General features: G+C 48.5%; 1 protein-coding gene across 9 annotated transcripts in view; it reads right to left on the bottom strand.

The window, feature by feature from the left end:
• The window catches only part of PPFIBP2 (PPFIA binding protein 2), a 134,007-nt gene that overhangs the window by 16,832 nt on the left and 91,921 nt on the right, over positions 1 to 25,254 (bottom strand). For 6 of the 9 annotated variants that reach the window (XM_053672241.1, XM_053672240.1, XM_053672246.1 and 3 more), the window contains 9 exons: positions 19,072 to 19,254; positions 15,767 to 15,859; positions 10,865 to 10,976; positions 8,390 to 8,451; positions 7,198 to 7,273; positions 5,719 to 5,822; positions 3,803 to 3,870; positions 2,485 to 2,542; positions 1,501 to 1,542 (listed from right to left, as the gene is read on the bottom strand). In XM_053672241.1, the coding sequence (XP_053528216.1) occupies positions 1,501 to 1,542; positions 2,485 to 2,542; positions 3,803 to 3,870; positions 5,719 to 5,822; positions 7,198 to 7,273; positions 8,390 to 8,451; positions 10,865 to 10,976; positions 15,767 to 15,859; positions 19,072 to 19,254 (798 nt within the window). The remainder of the gene's footprint in view (positions 1 to 1,500; positions 1,543 to 2,484; positions 2,543 to 3,802; positions 3,871 to 5,718; positions 5,823 to 7,197; positions 7,274 to 8,389; positions 8,452 to 10,864; positions 10,977 to 15,766; positions 15,860 to 19,071; positions 19,255 to 25,254) is intronic. The other 3 variants (XM_053672245.1, XM_053672244.1, XM_037159587.2) reach the window with 1 other exon arrangement.

Raw genomic sequence — 25,254 nt, 5'->3', positions numbered from 1 at the left:
GGAGTCTGTGTTTTTAACAAGCATCTCAATCACTCTGATGCACAGTCAGACCCATGAACCACTGGCTGTGGGGGAGTCAGAATTCAGAAAGTTTACACAATTGACAGGTATGACTCCAAGTTCCATATTATACACATAGGAGTGGGAAAGACTCAAAACAGATTTCCAGTTGTGTCAACACACACTCCCTCCTGAGACAGGGCAGAGACAATCACGGCCACTGCCTTGGCCATGGTCTGGGAGCTTGCTGAGGAGCTGATGTAAATAGAGCACATGGACCTAACCCAAGGATGGACTTCAAAGGTGGCCAGGCCAGTGAGAAAGACAACAAAAGAAACCAAAGGCAACAGAAAGGGCTCTTAGCTCTGTTCAGCAAAGAGGAAAAGATGGGAAGAAAGAACTCGTTGCAGGAGAAGGTTGTACAGGGTCAGGAGGGGACAGGGGAAGCAGAAAGGCTTCAGCCAGGCCTGCCTCCCTGGTCCCCAAGAAGGCATGATGGGCTATGGAGGAATGGAGCTCCCAGCCAGGCAGCAGCATGTAACTGCCCAGCACACAGAGGCAGCACACGGGCATGGGAGGAGCCCAGGCGTTGAGTCAGACCAGCTCAGACCAGCTAAAGAGAGGCTTCTCTTTAGCCTCTCAGAACCTTTTATCGTTTCTAAATAGAGAAAAACAATTCCTGCCTCAGGCCTAGCACAAACAGAGGCATGAAAAAGATCAGGTGCCAGGGCCTGGAGTGACGGCAGTACAAGAGCAGTTTCTAGATGGAGGAAGACACAGGGCAGACCCATCAGGAATATCATGCACAAGTGTGGTCCAGGGCGCAGTCCAATGATCCATCCAAGGAGACTGATAGGAATGCCAAAGGTTTGTGATCTGTGTACACGAGAGGATGTTCAACTCAGAGTGGGCCTGTGGGACTCAAATTCCAGAGCCGTCAGGAGCAGGGGAGGACTCATGCCATAGTCTCCAGAGGGAGAGCCAGGATCAGTGAGGCACGTGCGAGGGAAGCCCAGAAGATGTGGCTCAGAGACACAGCCAGGAGAAAGTACAGGGGGTGTCTTACAGTGTAACCAGCTCTCCGTCACCCATGTTAGGGGAGGCTACAGAAAGATTCTTGTGGCTGCAGCCGAGTGCACTTCTGTGTTTTTAACCGTGACATAGGAGCACAGAAAGAATGAGAGCTGTCACGCTCCTTTAATTGTGTGCTGAGAGCACACCCCTTCCCAGAGATCATATCTATGTTGCCTGGTTTAAGGTGAATTTCTCTGAGCCTATAGAACAAAGAGGATAATCAGAAACTCTACCCCACAGATACTGGAGGGGAAAGCACACACTGGGGCACATACAATAAAACAGGAGTTTTTGTCTTTTCTCTCACCCTCTTACCCCTCAGAGTTAACATATTTTCAGGTTACAAAAGCTATAATGTGCTAAATAAAAATACTCTAGGAAGCAATACAATCACATACAGGTGATAGGGACATGTACTTAACGTACCTTGGGTTCTCCCACTGGGGAGAGTTTGTTCCCATCGACACACTATGGAATGACAAAAAGATCTCAATTATTTGGAGAAAGAGAGACCTGTGTTAGTCATAAACAACAGCTCAGGACCAGATAGAATCTGCAAGTCTCATCCCCTCCCTCCCTATTGCTACACCAGGTAGTCACCATCCGCGGCAAGAAACACAGATCACTGTCCAATCCCACAGACAGGTGTCTGGGCACCTGCCAGAAGTCTGACCAGGAAGAGCAAGAGGCACATGACCATGGAGCAAAGCTATGAAATGGACCTGTGGCTCCTGTCACCTCCAGCCCTTACAGTTTTCCACTGTGTCACCTAGGGAGGCTGGTGCACTGCTGGACACCAAGGGGTCTATGCAGTGGGCTCAGTGAAGGTGCTCTATCAGGGCAGGACCCCTTCGGCTCCGATGGGAGCCTGTGGCCGCCTCCTCCAGCACAGGGATCACCTGCATGGTAAAGAGCTATGCTCATAAGGGGCCACAAAGCCTTCCTCACCTTTCCAAACTCTTAAAAAGGTTCCTCTCCAATCTTCTCAATTATCCCGTAGCTTACTCCTGGGATCACCTCCATTACCCACATTACTTCCTCATTCAGAATCTCTGTAACACACTCAGTGCCCTAGGAATGTACAGGGCCAGTATTTGAGGTCTTCTTCGGCTTGATATGCCCCGTAGTCCTGGTCTTACTTCCTCCTTCTCCCCATTTCCCAAATCCTGCCCAGGCCCACTTCAACAACTTTCCTTATCAGCTACAGGCAGCATTTCCTGACTTGCTTGGCCTCTATGATGCCTTGGGCCACACCTGACTGGTTTTCTCAAAATGTCTAATTCCTGCCTCCTTGTTAACTTTATAAAAGCCTCTGTAAGGTGGGCACCAGGACCTCGCCTGTGTGTCCCAGCGCTGTGCTGAGTACCAAGAAGTAACTCAGGAGACTTATGGAGAGACTGGTGGGCCGACCTTGTCCACGGAGTCACTTCTCAAGTCTTCTAGACTGCAGGAGTGTTTTTTCAGAGCCCTGGGAAAACACGAAGGAAGAGTTCCTGGAGAAGAAGGGTTGGAGCATCGTTCATGCAGAGGGCATTCCGCATGTTTAGCCAGTAGTCTGTCCTGGGCTCTGGGTGAGGTCGGGAGAAACCACCCTGTCATCATCACTGTTACATGTAGGATGAGACTGGCCCATCTGGGGATAGCCAGTGTGTTGGTGAGGGCATGAGGGCATCCCTTAAATCCAAATTAAAAGTCCTTGGCATTCCTCAAAAAGCTAAAAGACAATTCAATTATGTTAAATAATGTGAGCTGACTGTTTTGGTTGTAAAAGACCAATGTCTACAGACTCAAAGAGAGGAAAGGTCTGAGCACTGCCTTGTCTGGGAGTCTAAGAGTAATCCAAGGAGGCAGACTTACTTTAGAGTGGAGACAAGCACATCAGCCAGGGCCAGCCCCAAAGCATTACCTGCTGGAAAGCCCCAACCCTCTGCTCTGGCTCTGTGTGAGTTATTCAGTGTTGACTTCCTCCTGAGTGAACTCATAAACCAAATTTCTTATTCTGCTAAACTAAGGGCAGGCTCATGGCCCTCTTTGACACCACCACTTTTTCTGGGACTAAAGGGTCATGGAAAATTGGCTCTTCAGGGTTGTAAGAGTATAGGCTCTGGAGCCTCAGTGCCACTCTGGGGAAGAGTCCAACATGCTGATGGCCACCTTCTCCAGAAAGACAGTCGAAATGTGCTCTCGGGGCTGACAGGGGGAACTAGAAATAGGTTCCTCTGGGGGGGAACCAGACAGATGACAGCCAAATGATCGCCCAGGGCAGCCCATTATAAGCTCATTGCTATGTGAAGCTTCTCCAAAGCAACTGGACCAACTCCCCTATAGCAGAAATGGCCCTTCCTAGAGAGCATGGCTTGTCACAAGGTTAGATTCACCCTAAGAGTAGGAAGGGCTGACAAAAGTGACAGGCACCCATCATGGGATGCTCTCAGCTCTGATGAGCCCCTGGAGGGCACAGCTGAGGTGCAGCTACCCCTCCTCTGAGGATCTAACCCCTGGTCAGGGCTCTTCTCAGTGACAATGACCCAGACCTTCGGCTGTGGGCAGGGGTGATAAGCATGGCTCATGACTGCTCTGTGGTTTTGGTGCCACTGTGGCCACTGCTGGGGCCTGGATTGCTGCCCTGATGGTGGCAGGGTAGGTGTGCCCAGGGCATCATGGTCATGCTCATCACATGAGGGGCTTGAGGGTACAGTGGCTCTGGGAAAATGCTTCAGCCTCCTACCTGGTTTCCAGTGATTTCTGCGGAAGTGGAGGCGGCCCCCCTATGGGAGAGCTACATCTTGGAGGCATCTGCATCAGAAAGAGAAGAGTCATCGTAGAGGACAGTCACTGTTCGGAGGCCACCCACCACCCTTTCTCCTTCTTTGGACGATTTTTCCTCGGGAGTTACATTTCTGCCCCTGGGTGGCTACATGAATTCTGGTGCTTTGCTCTTTCAGGATACGAAGGAGGTGGGCATAAACGAACAACCCGGGCCAATGTGCCTGTCCTTCCTGGGCCTAAGTTCACCCTAGCAGCAGAGTCCTGACAAGAGTCCTGAGACTTGAAATCCGGGGCTCTTGCTGCTCCTGCCCTTTCTGAGCTTGGTCCTTCAGCTTCTCCTTTCATTCAGTGAGCCACCGCTCACCCTTCCAAACACATTCCTTTTTTTGCATAGGTTAGCCAGAGTAGACCTCTGTTGTTTGCAGTGAACAGTAATGCAGCTGATAGAGTCTCTCAACAAACGTGAGCACCATCTACTACTGGCCAGGCCTGGAGCTAGGTGTGAGGCTAGCACACCCCATATCAGGGAAGCAGACAAGTTAATGAGGATAAAAGATCAATGTGGCATGTCCTTATGGCACCAATACCTGTAACATGACATGGGGATAGAGGAGAGGCAGGGGCTCCTCTCACTGGTGGGAAGGTTAGGAAGGCTTCAGAGGGAAGGCGACTTGAGCTGACTCTTAAGGACTGAGAACAGGTTCGCCAAGGAGGTGAGAAAGGAACGAGCATCACAGAGGGCATGGACTGGAGCCAACGGTGGTGCACAGGGATGCAGTCCTGTGTCTTCAGTGTTAGACTGACTGGAAAAACCACCTCTTTTCTCTAGAGCACAGAGTCTTTTTGGTCTGCTGTAGGAAGGGCCCCGGCAGCACAGTACCGTTGTTAAACCCTGGCTTTTTGGTCAAATAAATCTGGCTTCAGGTCAAGGTTCTGCCATCTACTTGCTGTGTGACCTAGAGCAGATCACTTAGCCTCCCTGAACCTCTGCTTTACCACAACAAAATAAGAATCCCAATGGGGTGTCATGAGGAGTGAATGAAGTGAGCCGAACACGGTGCTCATCACACTGACACACAGAGGTGCCGAGTCTGGATCCGTCGCTGCTGTTTTCCTCTTGCCAGCAATCTGGGATGCTTGCTGTGACTGGGTAACTGGGTCATCGGGTGACACTTTTACTCTTTCCTTAATTACAGGAGTGTAGACCACCAAGATCCTCTTCAGCTTGGCTGTCCTGGAGTTTCTTGAATTTTTTAGATCCTAGATTAAAGCTCCTTCTCCACCTGAGATCTGTATGTATGAGTTTGCTTATTTGTGCCTATCCTAAGTCCAGAGAGGTTCATATAAAAATAAGCAAAAGAAGAGAAGGAAAATCTACACACTGGTTATAGGGTCTACAAGGGACATTTGAAGCAGGAACATATCACCTCCAGACTGGCAGTTATCCCTCTAAATGAGCAAGACACCTCCATTCATTCAACAATATTTGTTGAATTCTACTGGGTACCAGGCATTATTACAAACTCTGGAGAAACAGCAGTAAGTAAAAGTGACAACACTTTCAGTCTATGCTTACATTCTGAACAGGAAAGACAAAACAAACAAACAAACAAAGGAACTGGATTAAAAAAGAAAATTCCTACCCTTGAAAATCCAGTATCCACTATACTGTCCCCCTAAGGGGAACACGGGCCTGTGCCTGGGCCCCTGCTGTCCTCGGGGCTCTCTCCCCAAGGCCTCTGGGGCCACTTCATTGATGTAAATTTTCACCTGTCAAGGTTTATACCTAACAGTTTCCTGACTAGATCCTTCCCCATGCTCAGGGTAAGCTCTTAGGGCCTGCTGAAACCCCACATCACGATGTAAACACAGCACCTCTGGTTTAAACAATTCCTCGGGGCCTTTATTTGTAGTGTTCCGTTTTCTGAAACTTCCTTCCAGCTCTTCCTCATTGATTGAAAGACTTCTCTCTGAAGGCCCTGGAAGTATTAACGCACAAAAGATGATCACTATTATAATTGTACCACAAAATCCTGACATTGTTTTTTTCTTCGTGAAGAAAGATAAGCAATATACACAGGGGCATTAAGAGTGATCTGGAAGATTCTTGGGGGCATGTGAGCAAGGGCTGCCAAGCTGGAGGTCTCAAGACCAAAGCCCTTGTGTGGAACAGAGAGAATGTACCCCGTGGTGACCCTCTCCAACCTTCCGACTCCTTGGCCACAGGCAGTCAGGTCCTGAGAGTGACCTGACCCAAGATCTCAAAAGATGAGAGAAAACGGGGCAGTGACACGCACACGGGAATGAGGTGGGAGGGAGGGGGACTTGTAGGCCCCGGGTAGTGACCAGTCGGCCGTAACCCAGTTTGGGGCTGTTTCTTCTTCAGATGAGGCAGCCAGAATCAGAGATTCCTGAGTACCTTCAAAGTCGCTCTCTGCAATGACACAGCTGCTTCCTTGGGATCTGTGATGGAAGCCCAGGGTGACGGTGTAAACACAGCGGGCAGCCTGGCACATGCCCCATGGCACCCATAAGAACATGAATGCTGCCTGCGTGTTGCATTCAGCCTGCGCAGCAAATATGAAATGCAAACGGCTCACCCTGCCTTGTGATTTCCTGTGGAATTCTAGGCACCTAAAGGCTCATAGAAGCCTCCTCAAGTCCCTGGGAGTCTGCTGGGGACATCTTTACATTCTCCAGTAGGTGGACAAGCTTTAGTCTCCATTAAGAGCACGGAACTGATCTTTGATCCAGGTTTGATTCCACTCACTGACTCTCTAAGAGGTAACCTGGGAAGATGCATAGGAGATCCTCCAAGGGTGGGGGTCCCCAAGGGCTCAATTTGAAGGCTTTATTTTCTTGGTGATCTGGGTAGTCTTTGAGAGTTCTGAACTGAATGCCTGGGACAACATTCCTGGAAGTCTTATTTGTTTATTTGTTTTGGATTGCGTGATACCTTTTTTATTTCAGATGTTGTAGATTGCAAAATCTTTACAATTGGAACAATGTTCTCCATTTTGCATTAAATTCCAAAACAGAATCCCAGCCAAAAGCAGCTTGTGAAAAGTACGAGGCATTAACCACTGTCACTACTAACTGTGACCTCACCATACATGATGGGAGGTGGGGGAGGGAGGAGCAATGCTTCATTTTATTCGGTATTTTTCTATTCTAAGACAAAGTTTCTGGAAATCTTAACAGCTGCTAATTTCCTACGATTCCAGACAGTCCAACCAGTTCCATCCTCTAGCAGAGGGTCTTCCCCAACTGAAGATGAAGAATCTTCTGGCCGGACTTCCGCTGGGTTTAACCTCCAGAAGCTGGAACACCTCCGAGAGAAAATGGCACTCTTACCTTGAGTTGCCAGCACGATCTCCTTCACCCTCCGGTACTGGTTTAACAGCACTGTGAGCTCCTCTATCCGACGGTCCTGTCACAGTGCGAGAGCAGACTCACATGTAAACACCACCACTGGCACCTCTGGTGGGTTCATCTGGGAGCCTGGGCTGTGTTTTGGGCCCACTGAGAGGGGACACCATGTGGAAACATGGTGTCCCAGCCCATCCCAGAGCCTGCCTTCCAGGCAGCAGCAGGAACTCTTGCCTCTCCCTGAAGGCTGAGTCCAGTCTCTGGCCATAAAACAACCCCTGTCTGACAGGGCCTTCGAGGGGCTGAAACAGTTCCAGAAGCAGAAACTCAGGGTCCCCCCACCCTCCTGAGGTAACCATTAAAGTCTGCTTCCTGATCCAAATGTTGTCCTCGGAAGCTACCCACAAAAAAAAAAAAAAAAAAAAGAGAAGACTAGATAAACATGTCCATTTATCCAAATATTTTTGCCTGTTTTTTAGGAGTCTGAGGTTCCTCACACAACAAAGAACATTCCCAGAGGGACCATTTCCTTCAGCAGAGGCCTCGGAACTTGGGAGGCCACACAGACCCTGGAGTAAGACAGACTGGCATCAACTCAAGCTCTGCCGTCTGCTGTTACCCGACCTTGGGCAAAACCACTGATGTGCTTTCAGCCTGTTTCCTCAGCTGCAACGCGCGGGGGTGTGATCCTTCCACACTGATTTTTGTGCCAGGTGGGTCTTCTATATGTACAGAGGTGTTTATTTCATGATTACGAGGGAATTCCATGTGAAGAATGTAAGACGGCAGAATAAACGACCTGCCGCCTAGTGTCCCTAGGACAGGTCTACCACAGGATCACGCACGTGGGAGATGGGCGACGGGCTGTGTGTGAGTTTTGCTAGGAGCCTATGCACCAGCTTTGTCCGGTAACCACACTGGTATTTTTTTCCACCACACCAGCATGAACAGGCACGGCTTTTATCTGCCTTTGGGAGATTCCATTTAGGCCAAGTTCCCAGACACCAAAGCCAACAACAGGTGGCTGAGGCCTGGTCTCTAGGAAGCAGAAGCTGTTCTGACACAGCCCTGAGTCAATGGCCTGATGGGCATGGCCGTGTCCAAAATGTCAGTAACCAGCAGGGACCAAAGAGAACCAGGGAGGTCAGCAGGTGAAAGACAGGTTGCCCAATCTTACCTTATCTTCATTGGCAATAAGTAAAGTTTCCATCCCAATTTTCAGACGTTGAATTTCTTGGTCTAAAAAAATTAAGGTGTGGAAAGAATTATTTATATAAATGTAGATAGCTATCCCCTCATGCTAAGATGCTCCTCAAGTGAAAACTTGAGGACTCTCCATGTGAATGAATTACACATGGACTTCTTCACTTCTTTAAAGAGCCCATAATGGTGTTGGCATAGAATTCAATCTCATCAAATATTTGTTGGATTCATAAATGAATGAAGCAATCATTTTGTCTTCCCTTATAGACAATTGTGGGGAAAAAACAGAATGTCATCTAGTCAAAGGTAACACAGAAAAAAATCTTTCATAACTAACATCTCACAAGAGTACAGACACATATCCTTTATAACTTGTTGGGCATATACCTGGGCTGAAACTAGTTTTTAAAAAAATCACACAGTCCCATGGACTGTAGCAGAGAATTTAAAATAAAGTGGTGAGGGAGGGGGTGTAGAATTCTATAGTTGAATGGAAACTGGAAAAGAATAATTAGGTAAAGGAGTTGATGACTTAGCGTACTCTAAAATGGGATAGTCAGAACTGACTACCAGATGCTCAGACACACCTGCGTCTAAACTCTCCTGTTGAGGAAAACAACCCTGCTTCATCACGCATCTACAGAATGTCCCTCTGGGCTGAGGGATCTGTTTCAGTCTGTGGGGGACAATTTAAAGACTTCTCTCACTTTGGACCCAATGGGGTCTTTCTTGACTCCTTCCAAAGTGGAGAGCCAGGTCAAAGGCCAATGCCTAATGGAGCTGGAGGTCACTCTGCCAATATTTAGAGGACTAGAAAGTGGCACATAGATTTTCCAAACAAGGATACACCCATATGCAAACTGGGCACTGCAGAGAGAATAGAGGTACCTATGTAAGAAAAGTACAGGGGACAAGGGAACAAAAGTATCTGCTCCCCAATTTCCTTTTAGGATTCTTGCTATATCCAACAAGAATAGGAAGAAGAGATTTATGTACTTGGTATAAGTAGGTGTAGGGATATATTTCAGAGGAAAGTGCAGAGTACTTGCTTATCATCTTACGCTCTTGGCGGCTGAAGGCCAGCTCAGCAGTCCAGCAAGTGGGGGGAGCAGGAGCTCCATATGAAGACCCTGATGCTTTGAGCAGCAAATGACCAGAGGACCAGCTCCAAGAGTACCTGATGGTGGAATGGGGCCTGGAAGGCTTGGACTGTGGAGTAGCGTAGGGTACAGGGGGAAGGCTGCCTGGTCTGTAAGTCATGGATCAGGGAGCCCTCTGTCCTGGTTTAGTATCACAGATAATCTAGGAGGATACCTTAGGGGGATGCAGCCTCCATATTAGGTTTAGTGGGTGAGTGACATGCTCAATGGCTGGGAAAAGAAAGCCTAGGAAAGGGATTAGGATACTGGTGACTACTTCTTGCACTAGCCTAAACGACTGCTCCATGGCTACACAGCTTCCCCACCCCAGCCAGGGATCAGAGCTAAGCAATGCTTGGCCAAATAAGTTTGGGTAATAAGGCCAATCCACAGGGCTATATGATCTCCAGCATTATTCTGCGGCCTGAGCCAAGAGGAAAAGTGGAGAGATGTGTGATCATTTGTATACAAAATAAATACCATAAATACTAAATATGTGCTAATAAGAGTATTTATCCTCTAGTTTTAATCAGCAAGACTTGAACTCTTTGGGGACCATTCACCATCCTTTCATTTATTCAATAAATATTTCTTAGGAACCTAATGTGGGCCAAATACTAGGCTCTAAAAATACAGTCTTAAAGAAAATATAGATGTAGTCCCTGCCCCAGTGATGACGACAGTCTACACAAAGAGAAGCCCCAAAGTGCAACACTGACAAGGTATAATACACGCTATGGGGAGGAAACAAGAACACTGACTTAGAAAATAGGATTAGAAGCATCTGCATGAGGTAGAGTGGCCAGGAAAGGTCTTTCTGACAGGTAATGTTTCTGACAGGTTGAGATCTAAAGGATGAGCAATAACTAATTGTTTCTGTAAACTCAGGGCCTTGTACAAGCATCAGACAGGTATCCATTAAATGACTGAATGAATTGCTAACACCTCCCCTTTGGCGATAACACAAAACAAGCCCTTTCAATCAGGTGAACATCTAAAGCTCAAAAGGTGGCCACGCACAGATTGAATGGTCAGAATGCATCTGAGAAAAGCCTCCAGAGCTGAATCTTCTGGACAAGGAAGGGGTTCACGGCACTGATTCAATGACAGTGCTGTGCTTTATAGGCCCAGGCATGCACACATGCATGCGTCCATTCACTAGGCCATGTTTGCACACATATGCACTTATATGCACATTAGCATGCCTACTCACACAGGCATTCACATCCACAGACATACATGCCTGCTTATAAGAGGGGGCACAGGACCCAGGCTTTGACTGTGCATCCCGTCACAGTCAAACCAGTTACCTTTCTCTGCATGATCACTGTGGAAAGTTGCAGTTCGGGAGAGCTGGCTATGCAGACGCTCAATTTCTGCATCCTTCAGGGCCACCTGCTCTTGCAGTTGGGCCACCTCCGCCTAGAAGAAAACAGAGGATCCCTACCAGTTCAAAGGGACTACCAAAGTGTAAAGAAGTTTCTCAAGTCAGAGCCCAGTGCCAGTGGGTCCTAGGACATGTTAGGAGATTAGGAGCAGAGGAGCCAAAGTTGAGCAGTTAGAAGTGCTCACTGCCCTCTCCACAAGGTGGAGCTCTGCTGAATACAGTCATTCTTTCTGGACATTTTGGCCTTGCCTGTCTCTGTCCATCCACCTGCTCTTGTCCTGCATCTTCCTACCAGACTAGATTCTCTCCATCTCCTGCCCTCTGTGGTCCAAACACCACTGAGACTGGAAGAGCTGGGACTGTGTCCAATGGGAAGGCTGCCCTTGGTCTGGAAATGGATAATCATTTTCTGGATGTGCTCTTCCTTCTCCCTAGATAGTTATACAACAGCATGTATGTACTCCATTGTTGCAAATACATGCACTTTTCATTTTTCCACCCAACTGAGGAAATAACTGGAAGTCAAATCACTAGTTGTAGATAAAGAGTGAGCACAGAGTTGCCTCCCTCAAACGCTCTCCCACCCTTTGTTCATAGCCACTGCCTCTGCCCAACCTCCAGGCACACTAACCCACACATACATACATGCAAGCACTCAGGTTCACTGAGCAGAAATACTTTTGCAAATAAAGCAGGTAAGTACAGCCCCACCAGTGCGCACACACATTTGTGCATGTACACACATGGGCAGGTGCAGTGCATGGTTCTCTACCACATATAGCAGGTTAAATCTCACACCTGACAGTAGGTGTGGCTGTGTCCCTGATTCTCCACACTCATTAGAAGATCGAAACTGTGCGGATCCATCTCAAGAGGCACATTGACTTTGAGGTCAAACAAACTTGGATTCTCTCACTTCCTGTTGGGTGACCTTGGGCAAGTGAGTTAACCTTTCTGAGTCTTAGCTCATCTGTGAAATGGGGAAAATGGCATTTACCTCAGGGGGCTGTAAAGAGGATTAAATAAGATAACGGTTATGAACAATTTAGCCTAATGCTTGGTAGATAGTAAGCATTCAATAAATGCTACTATTGGTGCTCACATCCTGTTCCTTCCCTTATGATAACTAGCTAGTTCTCTGAGCATCAAACCGGACTAAGTAAGAGGTTGAGAACCAAGCCCTGAGCCAGACAACAAAGCACACAACAAAGACCTCTACTCTGGCTGCACCTGCAGTATGTGGGAGCCCAGTCGCACCCTGCCTTCATTTCTCAAGGTTATGGAATGGGCTGTCCTTTCCCACAGACACACGAGTTAATCTGTGAACAACTCCAAGTAGCCAAGTGATCACTGTTCCTGTTGGCAGCTCCTCTGCTAAACAGGCCTGTGTTTAGCTTCAGGACCCATGACTGAGCAGTCACTCTGCGTGGACCCCTGTGCTGTCCACTTTCTTACATAAAACCTCCCTCAGTCTCCACATGAACCCATGGGAGGAAGCAATGTCCCTGGGGAGAAAATAGGAGTCATGAAAGATTCAGTGGTCAAGTCACAGAGCCATTTAGTGACCAGGCAAGGATGTAATCCAAAGCCAGGCTCTCACCACCACAGCAGGTCTGCTTCTAAGATTAGCAGGACAAATAAGAGCCACTCTTGCACAGCTTGGGCTCCCTGATGCCACTGCGAGGGTTTCTGAATAAATCTTCCCTAACAGCTCCCAAGTGGGCAGAGATGACCAGGTAAAGAGAAAGAGGTGGCACAGGCTAGGTTTCCTTACTCCCAAGTTTCCTATGGAGCCCTGCCCCTGTGCTCTGGTCTCCACCCAGAGGCCAGAGAGCTGAGTCCATCTGTGTCGAACTGCCTGCTGAGGCTCACAGCCCACAGCAGCTTTTCCGGCTCACTCAGGGCCACAGTGGCTTCTGAGAAGCTTACCCTTGAGATGCTCAATCCAAATGTCTCTCATTTCTGTAAGAGCCAGACTAGTCTTGGAAAATACTCTCTAAACCTTTCTTGTACTTCTCCATGCCCACGTCTCCCTTTCTTTGCAGACAGGGTCCGGGCTGGTATCTGTCAGGAATCTGCACACCTGATGCTTGTCCACAGGCCCCATTGGTGGAACAGACATCAGTGGCATGGGCCTGGTGGGGCAGACCCCGGACACGACGAAGCCTCTGCTCTTTGAGACCTGCCCCTGGGTGAGGTCAGTTATTTATTTATTTATTAGTTTTTAATCCTCATCCAAGAACATGTTTTTACTAATTTTAAAGAGAGGGAAAGGGAGACAGAGACAGATATACAGACATCAATCTTTTGCCTCCCATACATACCCGACTGGGGACTGAACCTGCAACCTAGGTATGTGCCCAATCCGGGGTTGAACCCACAACCTTTTGGTGCATGGGATGGCACTCCAACCAGCTCAGTTACCCAAAAAGGGAAAGGTCAGTCTTAAATATTTAAAACTCCACAAACCAAGTGGCTGGGCCCACCCTCCCATGTGCCAATTTCCACAAAATAGGCCAGAAATGACAGGGGCTCTGACGTCCTTTGAGTGGTGGCTGTCCCTGTAGCTGGGACGTCAACAATAGCCTGGAGGCCCTCTACTTGATCCTGAGGACAAAGTGTGCCACTGCCACAGCCACTGAGGGTAGAGCTGGTGTCGGACAGCCACGGGCGCTCTGACTCCCAGCAGGTGCTGGGCCTTACTAAACCTGGGACCGCACTCTAATGCAGCTGCACTGGAAGATGAATCCACTAGGGACTGAGAAGCTTTACAAAGAACAGTGAAGAACTTTCAGAACCACTGAGGGTTTTCACTGCAGGGAATCAGGATGGTATAGGGAAGAGAGCATGCGTTTTGGAATGGCACAGATCCAGGTCTGAACCTCACCATGGCTACTCTGAGCCTCGGCTTTCTTACCAATAAAATGAGGATGATAAACCAACAGACCTCGCCAGGTTATTTTATGGATCGAATGAGAAAAAGTGTGCAAAGGGCTTGGTACATTCTGGCACATAGGAGCTGCTCCACACCTGGTAATTATTAAATAACTTTTGGTGTCTCAAAGTCTACATGCCAAGGCAAAGGGCTTAGGTAATTTAAAATGAAAAGATTGGTTTGGTTTCATAAGAGAAGATGGTATGTATAATTTCACAGGCTGCACCAAGGCAGGCTCACCTGAGTGGAGCACTGCAACAAAGATTCTGCAGTCTCTGAGCAAATGGGGCTCCTACAAACAGTGGCCATGAAGCACAGTGCATAGCACGGTGCAAGTGGACAAAAACAGAGCGGTAGCTAAATGGATCTGGAGTGCCTAGCACTGGTGCTGACTAGCTAGCCATGAGATCTTGGGGAACTTAATTAACCACTTGGTGCCTCAGTTTTCTAACCTGTAAAATAGTCAAGTCAAAATGTTATATAGACTATTGACATCAACACTGTGTTCAGAGTCTTTCAATAGCATGAAATAAAGTTGTAAATAAATTATCAACCCCAGAAATTGACAGAGAGAGAGAGAGAGGGAGAGAGAGAGAGAGACTGAGAGTCCCAATAAAAGAAATGCCAGGAAGGAAATATTAATAGCGGTGGCTCCTGGGTGGTATAGGAGTGATTTTTTTTATTCCTTTAATTTGTTCTAGTTTAAAAATTCTCTATAATAAATATAATTATTTTATACTAATTAAAAGATAACTTACAGAAAAATAAAACAAACTAGATGTTAAGGAAATGCTAATTAGTAAAGATGAAAGTGTCTATAGGGGCCAGGCACCAACACCTACCTATAGGTGGCGCTGTGGAGACCTGAGGGAGAGGGCAGGTGTGCACCCCACACAGAGGCAGCACTACCCGGGCTCCTCCTGGCAGGAATGCTGTTCCGGGTATGTGAGAGCTTCCTTCCTCACACTCCACCACCCCCAGGGCAGCCTTACTCTATTTCTAATATTTAAGTGACAACAAATTCGACATCCTTAAATACAACTTTCAGGCCAAAAAAAAAAAATCACAGGCTGACTCCAACCTACTTATTTTAATCTCTTCATTTCAATTATTACAGTAAATGGGGGAAGAAACAAAGGAGGGAGGGACAAAAATTATTTCACAAAAGAAGTTATCCATGGTATCTTTTTTATATTTTTAGACAGAGGGGAAGGGAAGGAGAAAGAGAAAGAAACATCAATGTGTGGTTGCTTCTTGCACGCCCCCTACTGGAGACCTGGCCTGTAACCCAGGCAAGTGCCCAGACTGAGGATAAAACCAGCCATCCTTTGGTTCCCAGGCCAGCACTCAATCCACTGAGCCACACCAGCCAGGACCCTTGGTGTCTTTTAAATAGCAAGCTCCCAAGTTCAATAGAAGTGTGATTTGATTTTGAAAAATTCAAAGTATACATCATTTTTAAAGGAATATATTCATAGCTGAAAATAAAGCATGCTGTTTCAAAAAACTGATTATTAGAGGGACTGGCTAAACTTAAAATGATGCAGCCAATATAACACTGACATTCATCTGCTTAAGGACTCATCACTCACTCACTCACTTGCTCGCTCACCCCTTTGTGGCACAACGTCAGCTGATGGTGCTACAGGACACAGCAAGAGGGGGGAGACCCAGTTACTTCAGCAACTCATAATCTTGTGGGCTTTCCTCCTTAAGAAGAGCCCCCCTGGGTCAAATCTCTCTGCTGAACAACCTGGTCACTGCCGAGTGTGCATACAGTGGGGTCAGTTTGCATTTTTCCAGCATGGGCTCCTGCAAACCCAGAGTTTAAACCCAGACGTTCCCCACTGGGCTTCAGTGTTTCCCTATAAGCATCAGCACTGCCTTTACCTTCGTGGCCTTCAGCTTCCACTCATACTGACTCCGTTCATTTTCCAGTTCTTCCACCTTGATTTTGAGGTGCTTGAGCTCTTGCAGTAACTCCTAGGGAGGTGAGGGAGAAAGACAAAGTTCTGACGATTACCGAGCAGGACGCTGTTCCCTGGATCTACAGCTCTGGTCAAACTCGTGCACAGAGGATGCCTGGGGCAGGAGCAACCACAACATGCTCCATACTGCAGTTTGAACCTTTAAACATGGTGCTGTTTCAGGAGAAGTGTGTGGCTAATTTTAAAACAAAGGCCAGGGAATTCTTGACATAAAAAAAAGAAGACTTGCTGCTTATTTTTAGAACCTGTTCTGCCCACCCCTTTCTGACGCCCACGTCCTATGTGGGGTGTGGCTGCCTCATACACATACGTGTAGGGGCGGGACAGGTACGGCTTGGGAGCAAGAAGAAAAGAGATGTGGAAATGAGGACGCTTCTTACAGACAAAGAAGGGGAAGCAGGTTAACTGGAAGCATCTTTTTGTGCTGAGTGAGGGCAGAGGAACCTAGAGGAGGGATCAGTGATCCTGAAAGGCTTCACAGAGGAAGTAACAGCCAGCAGGACAGACATAAGAACACTGAGGAAACAAATGCCAAGTAGCAAATGCAGAGGCCAGTCTGGGTATTCCAGGTCAGAGGAGGGGGTGGGTTTAAAGAAAGGAGGGAAGGAGAGGCGTGGGGGAGAGGATGAGAGATGAAACCAGGAAGATAAGGTAGGGGCCGGCTGAAAAGGCTTTTGGATGAGAACATAAGGATTTCTGATGCCACTGTTTGGACAGTAGGGAGCCACTGAAGGTTGCTGAGTGGGGAAGTGATATTTTAACAACTTGCCGATGATGGAGCTGGAATCCAAACCCACATTTTCTGACTCTAGGACCCCTGCTTTCTAAACCATCCCTTCAGCAAAGGTGGCATCTTTGACCCAAACTAAGAGTCCTTTTAACAGACAATCAGCCCTGCTGACTGGTTCCTATCAGAAAAACTAGCATTAAAAGTGATCACTTCCATAGACTTTCTGAACTCCAGACTCATCTAAGAAACTTTTTACCTGACCTGCCCACGTGGATGGCGTGCAGGCAACGGGTGGCCAGGCCCAAGTGGAACTTTTAATCGCCCCTCTTAGACTCCCCATCGCACTGCACGGCAGCTCGCCCACCAGATCGCCTGCGCAAAACCAGGGGTCTGTCCTTGGCATCTCCTCGCCCTTTCCTCCTACATGTGCCATTCATCCCCAAGCCTTGTTAACGCTTCTAAGGAAACACTGTGAATCTCTCACTGTCTCCAACTCGACACCACCACTCTGGTCTGGCTGTTGGTGCTGCCGGCCTGCACAGGCCCTTCGCTGGGTCCTCCGTTGTCGTCTTACCCTTCTTGAGCCCACCGACCCCCACAGCATCCAGGGGAACAATACTGTTAAAACACAGATCTGATCCTGGCACAACCCTGCTCCTCAAAGTTCATAAACTTTAACCCATGACCGATACAGCCTGGCCCAAAGCGTGCGGCCTCCCTCGCGTATTACCCTACCTCCTGGTCATGCTCCGGCCACACTGGGAAGTTTTTAGTTCCTCTTTCTGACTTGGGCCTTCACACACACTGTTCCCCTCTGTCGGGAACCGCTGGCCAGGTTAATTCCTGCCCATCCTTAAGGCCTCCCTCAGCAAGGCTATCCCAACCTCCTCCCTCCATCGGGATATATGTACCCGCTCACAGCATCCTGGATATCTCCCACACCGTTTGCAATGAAATACTTGCTGGTGTGATTGCTAATGGTTAGTTCACCTGTACTGAACTCCATGAGAAGTTTTGCTACCCTCTGGCACAAAGTAGGTATGCATTATTTCTTGATGAATGAACCTGTGAAATTCAAGTCATTGTTTAAGTGGCCCGGAGCTCTTTGCATTCTGAGATAATCCACCAGAAGGTTACGTTGCTCACAGTTGAATTTTGTAGGGTAATTTATTAAGATTTTCTTACAGCTGAGGGGAGCACTTGTCGATGCCTTTTAAAAACTGCATCTTCCGTGCTACGGGTACTGAATCTGTGATCTGCAGTGTTAGGTTTCTAGGCCTGCTGGGTCTTGCAGCTGAGCCAGGATCATTTTCTGAGAACATTTCTGGCCCTGCCTACGGGAGTGTGGGGCCTGCTGACAGAACCAGATGCGTGCAGGTTACTGCCTGAGGCGACGACGCCGTGGGGACACAGAGCAGGACGCTCTCTGGGCTCTTGTAACCTCCTTGGCAGCTCTTCTTCTAAGCTGTCTGATACCCGTCATCGGCTATAAACACCGGTGCAAATTTTAACTTTCTTTAGAAGCTTTTTCTGCTGTAACCACTCAACATGCCTCAGCACCCTCTCAGGCTTCTTTATCCAACTCTAGATTTATATCTTGGCTCCTAATTTTTTCTGTATCCTTTAATGTAGGAGGAAATCTTCCCCACTGAGGGCCTCCCCTGATGCCTAAGTCTGGGTAGAGACTTCCAACGTACTCCACAGTTGAGTATGGGTCATGGTAACTTCCTGCAGGGCTGAGGCAGACCCTCTGCAGTGCTCAGAGCTACTGTGACCTGAACTTTCTCTTGGGCTCCCGAGTCCTCTGACAGCAGACCTTGGGGGTACAGGCTCACCTCTGTATGGCTGCCATTCCCAGGCCCCAGTCATGTCACATCAGCGTGAGGGGCCAAGTCCAGAATCTCAGTCAGATACACCCCACAGGGCCCAGAGGTGGTGCAATCCCTTTAATGTGATTTTTAATGTGATTATGTGGGGAAATTCTTCTGGAAACTCAGATGACGACTTCATCATCACAGCAAGTACAAACGTGTGTTCTATGTTCTTGCTGGGGACAAACCTCTTTAAAAATAAACTTGAAAGGATTCTTTCATAATGCTATTTAAAAAACAATAAGGGAGATGAAGTTTCCTTTCCTCCCCCAGCCCAGAAGTAGGCATCAGCGTCTGCAGTGTGCTGGGGGACAGTCCAGAGGCTTCCTTTTGCACAGATGCCCAGTCCTCACTCCCAGACCGAGGGAGATGAGTGCGCCACCTGTCCACCAGTGGCCTCACCTGCTCAGACCCTGCTCAGTGAGGGTCCCAGAGCTCACTCAGCTCACGTCTGGAGACAGCGTGCGAGTCCCAAACTCTGCCCAGAGGCAACAACAGACCCCTGTTAAGCCACAGCACACTGTTCTGGTTAGGAAGAAGCCCGGCCCGTCCACCAGTGAAACACCCACACACGCATGCTCCGATATACTTAAGTGAGGTTCCTACAGGTGACCCCTCCCAACGGGCGCAGTCCTGGCTGCAGGCCTGGGGCTCAGCCACACCGTCGCCAGCAGCCACCTCCTCAGGGTGGTCCCTACTGAGTAAGAGGCGCTGTTGAATCTGCCTGTGGATGTCCAGCTGCAGCCTACACATCTGCTCCTGCAGCTCACTGATCACATTCAGAACTGACTGTAAGAAGGAAGAGAAAGGAGAAAAAGCACTCAGGAGCAGTCAGCTCTCAAACACCGAATTCCCTAAGGGAGAAGCACGGAAGGAAGGAAGGAAGGAAGGAAGGAAGGAAGGAAGGAAGGGAGGGAGGGAGGGAGGGAGGGAGGGAGGGAGGGAGGGAGGGAGGGAGGGAATAGAGGGTAAGCAGCAGGGGGCACCCAGTGGGCACTGTTTGTGACTCCCCCTCTCTTTAGAGGAACCAAAAGACATGGCACTTTTCCTGAGGCCTGCCCCATCCCTGGGCCAGCCTTGCGGTTTGAACAAACACCTGGTAGTTCCTTGTGCCATATGGGGTCGGGGGTGAGGGGGTTGCTTGCATGTCAACATGAGGCACAGAGTCTAGCCACAGTAGAGGCAGAAGCACATATAGACACACCCCCATACACACCCCCATGCTTCATACACCAGCTACCTCCAAAACATGCCAGCCCGTGTGTGCAGGTGACACGGGGCCCACGCCATGTTCATGCATGCTAATATGCCTCCAACCCTCAACTCTCCCCCACACACGACACCAAACCCTACTCCTTCATTTCCCACTCCAAACCCGACTCCCCTGTGGCCTCAAGAACACTGTAGCTTTTTATGGCAACTTAAAGAATAACTGCAATCCTTGGAATTCACAACTATTCAATTCTGGATCCTTCACTAACAGTTCTCCTGGGCTTTCCTTTATCTACTCCACAGACATTTAGTGCCACTCTTGTAGTGACCAGTGGCACTCACAGGTGAGTGGGGACAGACACACAAAATAACAATCACAACAGCTAGCTAAGAAAACCACAGGGAACAGTGAGGGACTCTGCCTGGGTCAAGAGGAAGGGGTGGGACGAGTCTCACTGACATGGAGCAGCCACATCCTAGACCCGGTGCTAGGTGAGGGGTGAAGGAGATGAAGCCTCAGGCCTGGGGAGCAGACGATGATGCCGCTTGGGGCGGGAAGGAACCCGGAGGCTGGGGAGGACTGTGAGCAGCCGATGGTCAGGGACGGATTTAAGGACGCGGTTGGCAGTAGAGTGGAACAGAGGTGGGGGAGAGCAGCCAGTCGAACTGTTTGGCCCACTCTCTCTCCACCTTTCCCGACCTCCTCGGCACTCACATCTGGTGTTGCGAGGTCTGCCCACTGGCTCCATGGGCACTCCCCAGGCGAGGGGGGGGGGCAACCCCAACAGTGAGTGTTATGTAAAAGAAGAGCAGCTGCCACTCCACGTCATGTTGTTCTATAGATGCCCCCCACTTTGTAAAGATTTATTTATTTTTAGAGAGAGGGGAGGGAAAAAGAGAGGGAGAGCAACATTGATGTTGAGAAAGAAACATCAATTTGTTGCCTCTCGTACACCCGGCCAGAGACCGAACCCATAACCCAGGCATGTGTCCTGACTGGGACTCAAACCAGCAACCTTTTGCTTTGTGGGATAATGCCCAACCCACTGACCAGGGTCAGGGTTATATATCCCCTTTTCAAATGTAGAAGGAAAACTGAGGGTCTAAAGGACAGCTCAGGGCTGAAAGGGTACTGGGCTAAGGCCCCATGCCAGCCTGCTCTCCTCTCCAGTGATGCCATTTGGACTGAGAGAGCTTATGACATTGCCACAAGCAGCCTCTGGCCTTCCAGTCACTCTCCCCTTGAACAAGCTCTCCTGTTGTAACCCACAGACAGCCCCAGGTTGTCCTCCCTCAGGGTCATCTGTCTTAGAAGCTATTTCCCTATGGGGACCAGAGGGTTGTGGTGAAAAGTCAAGATGACCCTTGTGGTAAAAAGTCAAGGTGACCCTGAGCAAATGCGCAGACCCCAGACCTTTACCTTCCTTTAGTGTTGTTGGCCTCTGACCGCTGATGGACTCTGACTCTTGGGCTGCACTAACCCTGCCCTCTGAGTTCGCAGCTACAGGCCCAGTGCAGACGCTGCGCTCGGACTCGGTCTTTGTTCCATGTGCCTCTGAGTTCTGAACCCCTTGCCTTAGTTCAGATGCCTGAGAAGGGCGGAGGATTCCTGCCTGTCTGTCCTCAGCCACTAAGAGTCAGTCTAGCTCTCTCTCTGCTGCCCTTGGCCATCACTGGAACACACTAAATAGGAAAAAAAAACCCATCTGTATTCAATTTGTTCATGCTTTTTCTTCTGAGAAGTCTCAGCCTTTTGGAGTTTTCATTGTTTGGCTGGTCGGTCCTAGGATGACCTACAAGGGAGGACCAAAAGCTGGAGGGAAGAGTTACCGAGGAAGGAGAGGAACAGGAATCAGCAGCCCCAGGCGGAGGGTTTGGCTAAGCACAGAGGGAAAACAAGTTGGGGGTTCAGATAGGTTTCCAGGTGAAAAACAGGAACTCAAGGGAGATCTTCCCCAATGGCCTTGACCTCTGTAGAGAAGGTGAAAAGGTTGCCTGCTAAAAGGACACGTTGAAGCAACTGGGGATAAGGACTTGGAAGTCACTGTGAGGCATGAGAAAAGGAAAGTCAGGCGTGGGAAAAGCACTACCAAGGAGGGGGCCGACGTGGCTGAGGCTGGAAATCAATGAGCATGGAGGGTTTTTTTTCCTTTCTTTTGTTTTTTAACATCAGTTCCTGTAACCAAAAACCCTGGTGCAGGGGGAAGGATGGCAGGATATCAAAGATGGAGTTGAAAACGATTCCCAAGGTAATGACCAGCCTGCATCTCCCAAAGAAGGAGGCTCAGCCTGTCATGTCCAGCTATGACCAGTGACAACATGACACAGTGAAACATGCACAGGCTTTGAACTTGCACAGACCTAGGTTTCATGCCAGACTGGCACTTTTTTCTGTGTGACTTGGTGAATTATGAAACCTTTCCGAGTTTAGTTTCCAAATTTATAGAACAAGGGTCTCACTACCTCATAGGGCTTTGGGGGGATTAAGTCAAGTGACACTTAGGCAAAGCACCTGGTGCGGCCCCTGGCACTGGGGAAGCAGTGAGAAATGTGAGTTCACTTCCTTCACCGCCTCTCCTCATACCATCAACTGACTTATAAGACTTAAACAAGAGAAACTGGGAAAACATCAGGAAAGACCTAGCGCTCACGGAACACGGTCAAAGCCCGTGTGACATTGGTTCCTGACAACAAAAGCCCAGTGTCCCGCACGTCCTGGCACACACACTCAGTCCTCTGGCCCTGCCTGTCCTCAGCCCTACTCTTCCCCCTTCCATAATTCTCTAGAATTTCACTGTCTTCTCACTAGTTTTGTTCCCTCCACCAATAAACCTGTCAAACGAGGATGCTGCTGTCCCTGATTTTCACCACCTCATTCCCTATGCCCACTCTCTGGGTAGACAGGCTGCCACTACCACCCCTGGGGTACCGCACTCCCTCAGCCCTGTCATCCCGGTCAAATCCAAGGCGTGTCTGTCTGCAAACCGCCTGGCTCCCTCTTATGGTGGTTCATGCCCCACCTGTCCTTCAGCGATTCTGCACTATCGGGTTCTTCTCATCTCCTACTCTTTCTCTGCCAGTCTATCTATCCCTCCAGGTACCTTAGAGGTACCGTGAGAGAAGCCCATTTTCAAAGGGGCTTGGACAGAAGACAGAAAGGACAAAGGAAAGTGCACCTGCACGCACAGCACCGGGAAGGGCGAGCCCCAAACCGAAGGGCAGTGCCGAGGACGACGGAAAGACGTTTGTCAAAGGTTGTGTTCTCAATAAGGCCCAAGAAAGAATGGGCTCGATTCCACGGATGCTTCTGATAGTGGCAAAGGACTTAGGACGGCAGTCCCCAAACTTTCAGGAATCCAGGAATTTGTTTAAAAACTAAAAGTGAACCTCCTCCTTCTCCTGCTTTTCATCCCCCTCTCCCTCTTCCTCCTCCCCCTACATGACAAAGAAAGTTAGATGGGTTTTACAAAATTTAGCGCAGAGTTTGGGGTCAACCCTGTGATGATTTGTGAGAGGCTAGAGGACAAAGTAGAGACCCGTGTCCACTGAGAGTGAGGTACATCAGACTGACCTGGACTGGCCTGGCTGGGAGCGTGTCTTGTAGGGGTAAGCCCGGTCAACCCTTGCTCCAGCGAGGCTTCCAAAACATTGTTTGGAGCCGTCTCATGGATAAGACAGAGGAGCATAGGATGAAAGTGAAAGTAGGTGTATTAGTACCCAAATGACTATAGGTATCTACAGGGTAGGGCAAAAGTAGCTTTGCAATTGTTTGCATGGAAAAATAATACAATTAAGTAATAATAAAACAATAAATTGTGTTTCTTGTACTCACAACTGTAAACCTATTTTTTGCCCTGCCTCATATACTATATTAGTATCTAAAGACACTCTTTAAAAAAAAAGATTGTATTTATTTATTTTTTAGAGGGAGGGGAAGGGAAGAAGAAAGAGAGGGAGAGAAACATTAGTGTTTGGTTGCCTCCTATGTGCCCCCTGTGGGGACCTGGCCCACAACCTGGGCCATGTGCCCTGACTGGGAATTGAACCAGCGACTCTTTGGTTTGCAGGCTGGCACTCAATCCACAGAGCCACAGGAGCCAGGGCTAAAGACACTCTTGAAAGATTTTTCTGTAGAGAGTAATAGTAATGTGCCCTTAGCCCTTCTGCTTGTGTAGCACTTTTAGTCTATAATTTGGATGTTGATACAGAAGTTCTTGATGTTGTGACAATAGGAAGCCAAAGAAACACAAAATGGATCAGTTGACTGGAGTTCTTAAAAATTACTCTATTTTGACAATTCCTGAAAGTTTGCTTATAGCAAGAAGTTTGGGGACTGCTGTCCTAAGTCCTTTGCCACTATCAGAAGCATCCGTGGAATCGAGCCCATTCTTTCTTGGGCCTTATTGAGAACATAACCTTTGACAAACGTCTTTCCGTCGTCCTCGGCACTGCCCTTCGGTTTGGGGCTCGCCCTTCCCGGTGCTGTGCGTGCAGGTGCACTTTCCTTTGTCCTTTCTGTCTTTTGTACAAGCCCCTTTGAAAATGGGCTTCTCTCACAGTACCTCTGAGCTATTTCTTCCTTCAGCATTATTTGTGAGATTGTGCAATCAAAACTATATTATTCTAAAGTAGTTCCTTGTTCTTCAGTCATCTTGTAATTTGTTTCCAACCTTTCAAAGTTATGATTTGCATTGTGCATGACTATCTATGAATAATTTTTTCCTCCCTCACTGTCATGAACTCTCAAATGACAATGACCTCTTTCTCACAGTACCCATCACTTTTATTTCACAGACCAGCTTCTCCCTTTGCTTCAACATTAGAGTTAGACTGGTAGTTTTCCCAGTTTCTTTATCTGCCCTCTGGGGAGAAACTATAAAAAGGGGGAGAAGGGACCAAGAGCCAATTCGAAGACTTAAGTGTTCAGCTGGAGGAGATTTTTAGGAGCTCTCCAAATCGCGGCTCCCGTCCATCACTGCCCCTTGTCTGCTTCAATCAGTCTGGGAGTGGTTCAGGAGTGCATTCCCCTCCTCTGCTCAGTGTGACCAGGTGGTACGCCCACCTTTGCTGGGACACTGTCCTTTCATTCGCCCCACCCATGGGGCGTTGCTGTTGTCCAGCAAGTCCATCCTCAGGTTTGGCATTTCAACTTACTTCTGAATCCCTATCTTCGGGGCCAGCCCATCACCTCCAGTGACAGGTCTTCCTTCCACCCCTGGGTCCCACATCATGAAATCCAGGAGACATTTATGAGGTTCTAATTGGTGTTCTGCAGTTGTAATCTCTGCTCATTTACTCCTGCTTTGCCAACCATCGAAGTTCTTTTTCATGGCTCTTTGCTATGTCAAACTACTGGACACCTCCCATAATCAGAGTCTTTCCTGCCCCATCCTTCCTGTTAAACTTGTTCACAATTTTACTCAGTTCTTTCTCTCCCTCTTCCTTTACGACGTTCACTTTAACACTGTCCAGGAACTCTTCTGCATCACGGATAAAAGTATAACTTCTGTAGTCTGCGGGTGGTTTGGAAATGTCTGCCAAAGACACATGTACCCTTTGTGCCATCAGTTCTGCTTC

The sequence above is a fragment of the Artibeus jamaicensis genome, unplaced genomic scaffold (genome assembly GCF_021234435.1).
Source record: "Artibeus jamaicensis isolate MK-2021 breed Jamaican fruit bat unplaced genomic scaffold, CSHL_Jam_final contig_759, whole genome shotgun sequence".
Classification (NCBI taxonomy): Eukaryota; Metazoa; Chordata; class Mammalia; order Chiroptera; family Phyllostomidae; genus Artibeus; species Artibeus jamaicensis.
The sequence above is the reverse complement of the archived record's forward strand: the minus strand, read 5'-3'. Positions and strand labels throughout refer to the sequence as shown.